The sequence below is a fragment of the Chiloscyllium punctatum genome, chromosome X (assembly GCF_047496795.1).
Source record: "Chiloscyllium punctatum isolate Juve2018m chromosome X, sChiPun1.3, whole genome shotgun sequence".
NCBI classification, from domain to species: Eukaryota; Metazoa; Chordata; class Chondrichthyes; order Orectolobiformes; family Hemiscylliidae; genus Chiloscyllium; species Chiloscyllium punctatum.
Window position 1 is genome coordinate 31951867 of NC_092791.1, and position 11761 is coordinate 31963627.

Here is an 11761-nt window from a genome sequence, read left to right on the forward strand (position 1 = left end):
GCTGGTGAGTTAGAAATTGGGTGGCCTTGCGGATTTGTGGGATATAGGTAAATTAATGTTACTTCTGCAATTCTGCAATTCCATTTTACAAAGTAAAATGAACTCACACCAGTGTGTAACTGTTTTAGCCAAGAGCTGAGTCAACAAGAATGGAAACGATGTGGAGGAAATATATAATTATTTTTGTATGAGCTAAAATTGTATGTCAGAATGAAATGTGACTGCAAAACAATGGTAGACATTACGGGCAAGTAGATAAGATGTTGTGAGGGGATGAAGTTAAGCTAGATACTCCTGTACAAACAGTAGGTGTAAACATCTGTTTCCCACTTTTACAGAGACAGAGGAACAAACCCCAATTAAAAGGGTCATAGGGATCAGAACAGCCTCGGGAAAGGCACAGATGGAGGGGGTAGATAATGATGAAGAAAGAATATGCCCAACAATGACCTATAGCGGGATGAGGTCAAACGGCCTTGTGAGGCCAGGAATAAGCATTTTGTCACAGACAAGGCCGGATAAGGCAAGGGTAAACAGGAGTAATGGGTGCCGGTCTTAGGGAAGTGGAGGATGTAAACAGGGGAGGAGCAATGTAAAACAAAAGAAACCAAATTATATAAATGTTGTGTATGAATTGAATTTGGTGTGTATGTCCTCTGCCTTATAGACACTGGACATCAAACCCACTTGCAAGTGTAAAATAAATGACACGACTGATTCAGATCTTGTCTCAGACTGAAATTATTGAAGTGAGTGAGCTTTGTTTCTCACAGATTGAAGCATCAGGATGACAAACATGATGGTATTGAGTTGGCAGGAATTGAAATATTTTGTTTTGTGCACCCTACACCAAGATTGCACCCCTCAACCCTATTCTGTGCCTGATTGTGGTCTGGGTAACATGCGCCAATCCTAGGGTGGCCCTGGTAAGTGGGAACTCAGATTCCCAGGCCCTGCACTAAATTGGCACAGCTACCTGGTACCATATTGGCAGAGATGACAATGAAATAAACTGTTTCTGAAAAATAAAACTTGATTTTCACATTTGAGACTCAACATAAAAATGGAAATTCTAAGGGCTGTTGTGGTAGTGGCCCTACCTCTGAGCCAGAAGATCCAGGTTCATGTCCCACCTGTCGCAGAGATGTGTCAAATACGTCTGAGCAAGTTGACTAAAAGTCACTTCAGTGGGTATCCCCAGTTAAAAGAGCTTAGTTATATTAGGAATATCCTCAGAGAATCTCTTGAAAGGCTGCCGTAGAACACAAAAAAAAGTTTTTTGTGGTACAGTGGTCGTTCTCCAACCTCTGAGCCAAAAGGCCTGCGTTCAAGTCCATCTGCTCCAGAGGTGGATAATAATACCTTTAAGCAGATGGAATAGAAAATATCTCGAAAAGTGGAAACTACCAATCCCCTCCCTCACCCAACCTCAGCTGGAGATGGACAACAATTTAGTTACCCTGCGTATTTTTTATCGGCTAATTCTCCACCCCGCCACCTTCGTTAGATTGTCAGAGCTGGCGTGCAACCTATTGTGATAGCCATTGTTCCATGTGATTGACGTTGCAGATAGCCAATCACAGTATGAATGCAACCCGATTAGCCAAACAACAGCTGAGTTAAGCAGACACGGCGGTGACAGGTTAGGTTGAGCGGAGTAGGCCTTCCTGATCGTAGTTAAAGGAGCTGGTGAGTGAAAAGAATTGCTTTTTGTTATTTATTTTTGGATGGGGTTAAGATGCTTTGGAGATATAATTCCCTTATTTTAAAAAAATGCAGATAGGTTAAGTGTTAACAGGCCCTTTTTAACCGCCTTTACGTTTTAGGGGCGCTGTCTTCAGGACCTGGCTTCTCAGAAACCAGCCAATTCTATTATCGCTCTTTTCTAAGTATTTTGTTTAATTTTATTTATACAAAGACATGAAGCATTTTTTAAATACTTAGTCCTCGCTAGCCACCACTTTCAGCTTTGTAGGATTTTTTTTCTCTGGCAGACTGATGCACCTTGCCTGTTGTTAGTGGTTTTAAAGGGATTAATTAAACAAAATGTCAAACGTTTTTTAAACTGATGCAGAATAATTTGTTGTTACAATGTCAAACAAAAGTCACACAATTGATACTTTTAACACAATTCAGCTTTTGGCTTGGTCAGTTCACCACCTGACTTCTCTCTACAAGGAGCAAGTCCATAAAACTTGAATGAAGGTTGGAAAGAGTCATGAATATGGAATCCCAAATACATGTGGGGAAAGATCAAACAAATGAAATAAAAACACATGCTGTTAAGTCAGAGTACTGCTGTTGTTGTTTAACTATAGATTCCCTTACAGATTTAGCTAAACGAATTTCTCTGGGCTGACATTTGAGTCTTCAGTAGTGCGCTCAGTAATTATGGAGCTAGTTGGCTCAGGTATTAAGCATATGAATCTGACATGCTGGCTATTAATTTCATTACTGATGAAATTATTTTGATCTTTATCACCCCAAGAGATCCACCTGTTGTTCCTTCAAGGAAGTTACAGTTTCAAACAAATGAGAACTTGTTAGCCTCTTTTTCACCTCTAAAAGAGTGATTGGTCTTTGTGCAAACCACAGAGTCTAACTCTTATCACTGTGCAGCTGATTTTACTGCTTCTTCACATGAAGGTGGTCAAACACCTAAATTTCACCAACTAATTTCCAAAGTTAGCTAATTTAATGATATATCTACTGTTAGGTGTGTTTTCACAATTGGGCAGCATTTGCTGGACAGTGCACTCCAAGCTACACAACCAATTTAAGATAATCAGACCGGCTCATAATGTGGCTCATTTAGAATTGTTGAAAGCGACATACATTCATTGACAGCAACCTGTTCTTTGCAAACAAAAGTAATCTGTTCAAGCCTTGCACTTTTTTTGAATTATCCAGGAGCCTCAGGGAGCTTCGCGTTCCCTGTTGCTTTCTCCATGGCAAAACCTCAGCCAGAGTATTTTGCCAACCTGGCAGCACTCATTGCTTCTGTAATATAAGTTTTGCAATTGTTTGAAATTTGTCCTTAATAAATGCAAGACAAAAAGTTTCAACAACACATCATTGAAATATTTTGAAAAGGGAAGTATCACCTTGACCTCATTGTGGAGTCTATGAATTTGGTAGGTTGTCTGTTTATTTTAGACAACAACTTATTCATATATAATGCCTTTAAGATGGTAAAATGCCCTGAGGTGTTTCATGGGCAATTATCAGAGAAAAATTTAAAATAAGAAGTAGGGCAGATGACAAGTAACTTGGTAGGCTGGAAGCGATGACTTAAGTTGGAGCAAAGGTTTCAGGGAAGGAATTCCAGAACTTAGGACCAAGGAAAGTGGAGGGTGATGGGTGTCGGTCAGGATACAAGCAGCAGAGTTTTAGATGAGCTCAGATTTATAGAATTAGAATAAGGTTTTATTGTCATGTTTACTCAAGTACAGGGATACAGGAGAACAGTGAAAAGTTTACAATGTCACAATTCACGGCGCCAACTTCGGTACAAGGTATCTAGGTACAAAATCTAAGTAAAAAGTAGAAACGTTTAACATTACGGTTCTTGTCAGTATAAAGTAGTAAATAAGTAATAAAGTTAAAAGTTCCAATTACAGTCCTTCTTTTGCAATGGGCCTGCAGTTGCTCCACGCTGGGCTTCCCCCACGAGGGCTTGATGTCTCTCTCTCTCTCTCTCTTTTGCGCTGGGTAGAAGGTTGGAAGCTAAGCACTTATGTAAGCTTTACATAAGGTTAATTGTGTGGGATCCATGCCTTTCACCTGCAGTTTTCCTGACAGCCTATTGTTCCCTGTCCCCTCACGTTAGCCATCTTCTGCAGCACAGACCACAACAGGAAAATGTCCAGCTTCAAACTTTGTCGCCAATAGGACGTACACTGTCGCCTTGACAAAACGTTGCACCAACTACTTTTTTGCTGTACCATGTGACATATTATGGCAGGCTGTATAAGACCCATTTAAATGATGAGATGGTAGAAAACCTGGGCAGCCCTGCCAATAGCGCAAAATAGACCTGGCAAAATGCGCAAATAGCACAAGTGCACCAGCTGGGCAATTTCATCCTGAATCCTGAATTTCATCCAGTTTTGCATTATCTGGAATGAGACTACCAAGTTCATGTTGCACTGGACGTAGATTTGAATCTTTTGGCATCTCCTCACCTCAGTGTGGTTGCAATCAGGGATCCACCACAAGGCCACATTTGTGAAGCTCAAGTATCTCCAGAACCTTGGTTTCTCCTCTCCTCCCTGACCCATGCTGTAGGAGTTGGGGGTATGGTGCAGGGAGAGGAGCATTGCACTGCCAGAGGTGCTGCCTTTCAGATGAAACGTTAAACTGAGGTTTCTGTCCATCCTGTCAGGTGGCACAATTTTGAAGAAGAGCGGGGTCAGTTCTCCCTTGTGTCCTGGAGCCATTATTTCTCCCTCAACAAACAACCCTCAACCTCACTGCTGTTAGTGGAATTTTTGTGTGAGCAAATTGACAGGTTAGATCAGCAAAACGTTCAACCTGCTGTTCAAGTATGTCAGTTTTGCACTAAAAATCGTAGAAGTTCTGGATATAATGCAGATACAGGCTTTGGATAGAATCTGACTGATAACATAATTCACCCATTGCGCAATAATTGAAAAAGCATGTTTGACTTTTACTGTTTCTGTTTTGGCATAAACTTTATCGGTTCGCTTTACCCGATTGTGCAGATAGATGCCAGCAGCTGAGTGGAGGACAGAGAATGAGGACCACTTTCCTTTTTTGAACTTTCCCCTTCTTTAAAGTAGGAGACAGGATGAATGTTGGTGTCGCTCACAGTGAGGTTAATCCAAACACCCGGATAATGAACAGCCGGGGAATCTGGCTGGCCTACCTCATTTTAGTCGGAATTCTCCACGTCGTCCTGCTGAGCATTCCATTCTTCAGCATTCCTGTGGTGTGGACCCTCACTCATGTCATCCATAACTCGGTGAGTCACAGCAAATGGGTGGGGGCAAAACTTCACGCGGGTACTTTTAAAGGGATGTCAATATTTTGTGCTACTGCAGTTGTGGCGTAAAAATTGAACCTTAGCACCTCTGAGTTACAGATGAGTGGCAAGTGGCTAGGGCTCCACCTGATCACTGTCCAGTGATCCCTGGTGGAACATACAAGTTTGTGTTGTTCTGATCCCAGCTGATAGTAATCCTGGAGAATTCAAATCCCAGAGTGAAACCTGGTTTTATAGGTAATAAGTTTAATTTTGCAGTTGGTTACCATGGTGGTTAGTCACTGAATAACTACTGTGAATGCTCTTTTAAAAATACCATAAGTTTATTACACAAAAGAAAACAAAACAATCCAGAACAACAATTTAGAATGATCTTAATTTTGTTTTGCTGAATATGTTTCAATCATTTTCCCAAGCAATATCCTTTACAGGTACTCAATCCCACTGAAGTATCACTCTTCTCTTAACTTTTTAATTTCTTACTTAATTGACTCTTTCCAGTTTTGATGATGACCTGGATTTCTTTTCGGTTCTGACGGCATGGAATCTCTTCTCTAGTATTGACAGCTTGAAAACTTTGATATAGACTCTCTCAGCTCAGAATCTTCACAAAACTAAATCCTTCTGCTTGGGTTCTATTATACTGAAAACCCAATTCTTCTGAAATGAAACTTGATTCTGAACTGAACTCAGTAATAGTCTGTGTGTTGTCACACATCAATGGGGTACCATGCTGGAAATCGAACCGTGTTAAAAAGTTAATCAGAGCATACAAAGTCCTCAATTTACGTGTCAGATAGACCCAAGCTGACAGAAAAATTGGACCAGGTTTCTGTACTGAACAAGAACTACTATTTATTACAAATAAATAGATTCTAACATCGGGTAAACAACTATGAACAACTTGTCAACATATAACTCTACTGGTTAATTCTCCAACTCATTTTGAGAACATCGTATGCATACACAGACAGACAAAAATGTTGGTGTTATGGTGGAGAAAAAGAAACCAGGGAAGCATTTCGGTGGCCCCAGTCCACAGGGTTCATTGAGATAGTTTTTGAGAAATTCATTGCTATTGCCAGAAATTTCACTAGCTGAAAATTCTTAATGTAATTAAGCAGATCCTTCTTGTTCAAGAATCTCTTTTTTTTCAGTATCATTTTTATCTTCAAAGTAAATTCTCCTTCTTTGGACTTGCATTTACTATTTGAAAATTTCATTCATGGGATATGAGCATCGCTGACAAAAACAAATATATATTTCTTCTCCCTAGTTGCCCTGGTAACAACTGATCCGCTTTCTTGAACTACTGTAATGCATATAGAACTACCCTGCTCCCTGAAGTCTTGTTATTGCATCTGAAAGGGGCAACTACCTTCTTTAATGTTCTCTTTATTCTCCCCACTCTGCCCAAGCCAGGAGACAGTGCAAATGACACTGAAGTGTTCCTCTATTCAGTGCAGCTCAGATTGCAAATAACACAGATAATATGTATCTTTCTGCCACGGGTTGATGCAACAGCAGTGATCATCATGGCACTGATGAATTTAAGAAGCTTGCTTTTATTTTGGTAAGGAGGAGGTATTTTAGACATAGCCAACTCAAGCTTCACAGACCAAGTTCATGTTGAACTGATCTGGACTGCACACTCATGACTAGTCATTTGAACCTGAGCACAGGTTGACAAGAGTTTATGTGCCTTTGATTGTTACACATTCATTCCTGAGGTCAATTGTAAGGATTAATATATTCTCAGTAGTTAACATTTAGTAAAAACTAAAACTCTTAAAAACTAAAATTCTAGAGATTCTTATTCAGTTAGTGAACTAATGCAATGTGTGTTTATGATGTTGTACTCCGCTGTTAACTGTTTCAAACTGGTTAAAATTTTCATTGCAATTAGCTTAGGACTGTTAGTCCATGGTCCAGGACTTTCCCACCTTAAGCCCATGTTTTTAAACTACGAGATCTTCATATAAAAGGTATTTATATAAATAATTTGGACGAGAATATAGAAAGCATGGTTAGTAAGTAAGTTTGCAGATGACACCAAAATTGGTGCTATAGTAGATAGCGAAGAAGGTTATGTAGGATTATAAAGGGATCTTGATCAATTAGGCCAATGGGCCCAGGAATGGTAGATGGAATTTAATTTAAATAAAATGCGAGGTGTTGTATTTTGGTAAGAAACCTAGGGGTTTAGAAACAAAAAATAGAAATTGCTGGAAAAGCTCAGCAGGTCTGGCGGCATCTGTGGAGAGAAATCATGATTCCTTGAAAGTTACATCACAGGTTGACATGGTGGTAAAGAAGTTAAAAACAATGACTGCAGATGCTGAAAATCAAATACTGGATTAGTGGTGCTGGAAGAGCACAGCAGTTCAGGCAGCATCCAACGAGCAGCGTGGTGGTAAAGAAGACATTTAGCACACTTGCCTTTATTGCTCAGACTTTTGAGTATAGGAGTTGGGATGTCATGTTGTGGTTGTACAGGATGTTGGTGAGGCCATTTTTGGTGTACTGTGTACAGTTCTGGCGGACCTTCTATAGAAACAATATTATTAAATTGGAGACAGTGCAGAAAAGATTTACAAGGATGTTACCAGAACTGGAGGGTTTGCGTTACAGGGAAAGGCTGGATAGGCTGGGACTTCTTTCATTGGAGCATAGCAGGTTTATAAACCTTTATAGAGGTTTATAAAATCATGAGGGGCATAGATAAGGTGAATAGCAAAGGTCTTTTCCCTAGGATAGGGAATTCAAAACTGGAGGGCAGAGATGTGAGAGGAGAAAGATTTAAAAGCGACCTGAGGGGCAACTTTTTCACACAGGGTGGTTCGTATGGTAAGTGAACTGCCAGAGAAAGTGGTAGATACATGTACGGTTACAGCATTTAAAAGACGTTTAGATAGGTACATGATAAGGAAAGGGTTAGAGGGGTATAGCCCAAGCGAGTTTTGAGAAGATTTGTAGCTCAGGTTGAGGTTCTGTATGTAAGTTTGCTCGCTGAGCTTGAAGGTTCATTTTCAGACGTTTCAGGTGGATATGGCCCAAATTCAGGCAAATGGGACTAGTTTAGTTTTGGAAACTTGGTTGGCATGAACCAGTTGGACCGAAGGGTATGTTTCCTTGCTCTATGACTCTATGTTGCATGTGGATCTTTAATTTCTTTAACAACAGAAACATGAAAAAGGTGGTGACAGATGTGCAGACTCCAGCTGTGCTGTGTAATCACTAGGTTGTTCTGAGGTATTTTCATAGTTGCTGACAGCCTCGTCTCAGAACGCACAGATGGCAAATCGCAAAGGTCTTTGTCAGCACCCAGTGATATACCAAGTCTCTGTTTGTAGGCAATGTATTGGTTTCTGCACACGGTTAAAGGAACACCATTTGAAACTCCAGACCAGGGAAAGGCACGATTACTTACACACTGGGAGCAAATGGATTATGGGATTCAGTTTACGTCTTCACGCAAGTTTCTCACCATCACTCCAATAATTCTGTAAGTCCTTGTTCTGTTTCCTGCTTTAATTGTTATAACAAATACACAATTTGGACCTTTATTGTGGCAGGAGAGGGAGAAAAAAAATAACTGTTGTGCTCCAAGGTATTAATAGGGTGTCAGCCATGGCTCATGGGATTGCAGTCTTGCCTCTGAGTCATAATGTTGTTGGTTTAAGCTCCACTCGACAGACATTAACACAAGAATCAAGTCTGCCACTTCCACTGCAGTGCTGCTGGAATGCTGTGTTATATTGGAGACTCGATACTGAGGGATGCTGCATTGTTGGAAGTAGTGCCACATTGTCAGAGGGGCACTATCATGGGAGTGCTGCACTGTCAGAAGGGCAGTGCTGAACTAGTATTGCACTGTCATAGAAAAGAGGACTCAGAGGTGAGTGGTTTTAAAAAAAAAACCAAAGAGGGAGATGAGGAGATTACTTTTTTAAATGCAGTGAGCTATCTGGAACATGCTGCCTGAAAGGGCACAGAAAGTAGCTTCAATAGGAATGTTTGAAAGGGATTTGGATATATACTGGAAAGGGAAAAAAATATAGTGCTTTGTTACGCTGCCCCTCTGTCAGTACAGTACTCAGAATATAGCAGAGAGAAAATAGGACAAGCAAAAAAGCGAGCACAGGCGTAACAGGACAAATGTCCTCCTCCTGTGCTGTGTAACTCTACCCATGAGCATTTATAAGTGATAAACAAATGTTAAAGCTCTGTTTTCCTTCCAGGTATATGCTAGCAAGTTTCTACACTAAATATAATGTTGTTCATTTCCTGGTGAACACCACATCTTTGCTCACCGCACTCATTCCCAAACTCCCACAGCTGCACGGTGTCCGAATCTTTGGCATCAACAAGTATTGAGTGGGTGCATGACCTCTGGGTGAATGCTGAAAGGTGATGCTGCCAGTAGCTCCAAACAACCTAAGAAAGGGAGCAGCATGAGCAATGGGCATAATGTACTGAGACAATGACTGATGAAGGAACTGCTGGCACTACCTCTTGAAACATCAACTGTTTTCTTACCTGCACAAGTGAAAGATTTTTGTATGTGTGAGTTTACTCCTGTGTATAAGCTGCTCATGTATAATTTTGTACTTTTTTTCTCCTTCTTTGCATTATATGTATACAATTAAAAGAGGTTTACGTCAATAAGGTTGTGGAGGAGTGTTTGTGCAATTAAGGTAAAAGATTTAGAAAAGATTCACAAAACGTCAACTCTGCTGCCCCCTATAGTGCCTTGCAGACTCCAACCAACTGATTTCTTCCTCACTCCCGTTGTGGCACATACCTTACTATCTGTAACTATGAGGAGAAAGTGAGGACTGCAGATGCTGGAGATCAGAGCTGAAAATGTGTTGCTGGAAAAGCGCAGCAGGTCTGTAACTATGGCAAAGCCGCTGTTTGATCTTACTTGACCTCTCCTTGCAATCTTCTCTGAAACTTTCACTGAATTGGGAGTCAGTCCTATTCTTTTATCTTGCACTTTAGAAAGTCATTATGGCATTGCAGTAGCATAGCTTTGAGATAGGGGTTGCATACAGTGATATGACAGTGAGGGGTCCTTGATCCTGGCAATGCTTTAAATCATAGTCCTTGTCATTGTGTTTGACTTTTAACATTACTGTACGCACAAGTAGTATTCAAATTTCAACTTCTCAACTACCACCACCCAATGTACATAACTTGACCTTTTCACCTTTGGAATGTAAATAATCCAGTGCTAAGCCTATTGTCCACCTATGACTATATGGCACCTTACAAACTATTGATCCAAGGATTAATCAAATTCTTGTTTAGAGTTGTTTGAAAGGAGTTAATGCTAATACAATCTTGACTGGGGTACTGGATTCTTAATCTATGAGTCCACAACATCGGGCCTCAAGAATGGAAAAGTTTCAGTACTTCCAAAATGAAATTGTTCGGTGCACTTTTTCCTTAATACTGGAATTGCAACCAGAAACTGAACTAATGCTGGTCCCAGTGCATTGACAAATGTCTGGAAGCACAAAGCAATGCAAAAGTGAACTGGAATTGTTCAATTACTCTGTCTTGAGGCACTGAACTACAGGTTTGTAACTTTTATTACTTGTAACCTTATCTACTTAACAAAAGTGCACTGTTCATTCAGTTTAACCATTACCTGTAGTTATCAGTTAACAAAGCTGTCAGCTGTGGTTTGGTTGAGATCATGCTTTTCTGGAAGTTAAAAAGGTCAATCCTATTCCAGAAACTAGAACACAAATATTTAGACTTGCATTCCAATGCTCAAAGTTCCACACTTCTCCTGATGTCATGTTTCAGATAAAAGAATAAACCAAATTCCAATTTGACTGCCAAGGTGCATGAAGATCCCATAGCATTTCTTCAATTAAAAAGAAACAAAGGAGTTCTATCCCAGACTCTGGGCAACACTTATCCCTTGGTCAGTATCAGTAAAACTGATTACATTGCCATTGTAACATTGCTGTTGGATCTAGCTGTGCAGTTACACTGACAAATTTCAAAAGCACTTAATTAGTTGTAAAGCACTTCAGGATAGCGGAGGTCATGAAGTTTGGTCTATAAATACATTTTTACAAAATAAAGAGCTCAAATTAGCCTTCTGTGTTTGAAGATCCCACGTTAAAGACCCACTCCAGGTTTTAAACGCATGGTCACAGTTCAGTCACTCTATTCATTCATGAGGGAGTGCTGCATTGGTGGTTGTCCAGTACAAATGAGATATTGAATTATAGCCTCTTCTGATGAATATCATCCCAGATCGCTACGAATGAGAACTCAGGAGTTCTTCTGGTCATCATTCATCATTCCTTGCTCAGTCAACATCAGACAGATTAACTATATGCTGTTAACTGTGGAATCTTGCTGTGCAAATATTGGAAATTAGAATAATAAAACAAATGTGCTAAGGGACTAAAAGTAGTGTTAGAACACTGTCCTTACATTTCCAGGCTTTGGGCCAAAAATCTATTCTGCACAGATTACGTGGATGTTTTAAATGAAATAATGACATTTTTTTAATCAGACTAGGCCTAACATGCACACACACATTCCTGATTAAGGGCTCTGGCCTGAAATGTCGATTCTCCTGCTCCTTGGGTGCTGCCTGATCTGCTTACTTTTCCAGCAACACACTCTCAACCAACATGCACACATTCACAGTGCAAAAACTTGGCAAAATCTGAAATTTTACTCAGCAAAAACACAAAAATAATTTGAGGCAAATCTGTTTTGAAAATA

General features: G+C 40.1%; 1 protein-coding gene across 2 annotated transcripts; it reads left to right on the forward strand.

Annotated features, from left to right (window-relative positions):
• The first annotated feature begins 1570 nt into the window (after positions 1 to 1570).
• On the forward strand, positions 1571 to 9673 carry ormdl2 (ORMDL sphingolipid biosynthesis regulator 2). Of its 2 annotated transcripts, none has more exons than XM_072567396.1 (4): positions 1571 to 1689; positions 4803 to 4984; positions 8359 to 8510; positions 9247 to 9673. In XM_072567396.1, exons 2-4 carry the CDS (start codon positions 4811 to 4813, stop codon positions 9380 to 9382), a joined length of 462 nt encoding a protein of 153 aa, XP_072423497.1. In that variant the 5' UTR covers positions 1571 to 1689; positions 4803 to 4810; the 3' UTR covers positions 9383 to 9673. The 2 variants fall into 2 exon arrangements, with proteins under 2 accessions (XP_072423497.1, XP_072423498.1); XM_072567397.1 differs by having other exon boundaries at positions 1622 to 1689; positions 4800 to 4984.
• The last annotated feature ends 2088 nt before the right edge of the window (positions 9674 to 11761 follow it).

What these genes read in the sequence shown, in the direction of transcription:
- ormdl2 (XM_072567396.1), top strand. Translation starts at nt 4,811, where the DNA reads ATGAATGTTGGTGTCGCTCACAGTGAGGTTAATCCAAACACCCGGATA. An exon ending in CTCATGTCATCCATAACTCG is followed by an intron (nt 4,985 to 8,358) that starts GTGAGTCACAGC and finishes CTCTGTTTGTAG; the next exon opens with GCAATGTATTGGTTTCTGCA. An exon ending in ACCATCACTCCAATAATTCT is followed by an intron (nt 8,511 to 9,246) that starts GTAAGTCCTTGT and finishes TTTTCCTTCCAG; the next exon opens with GTATATGCTAGCAAGTTTCT.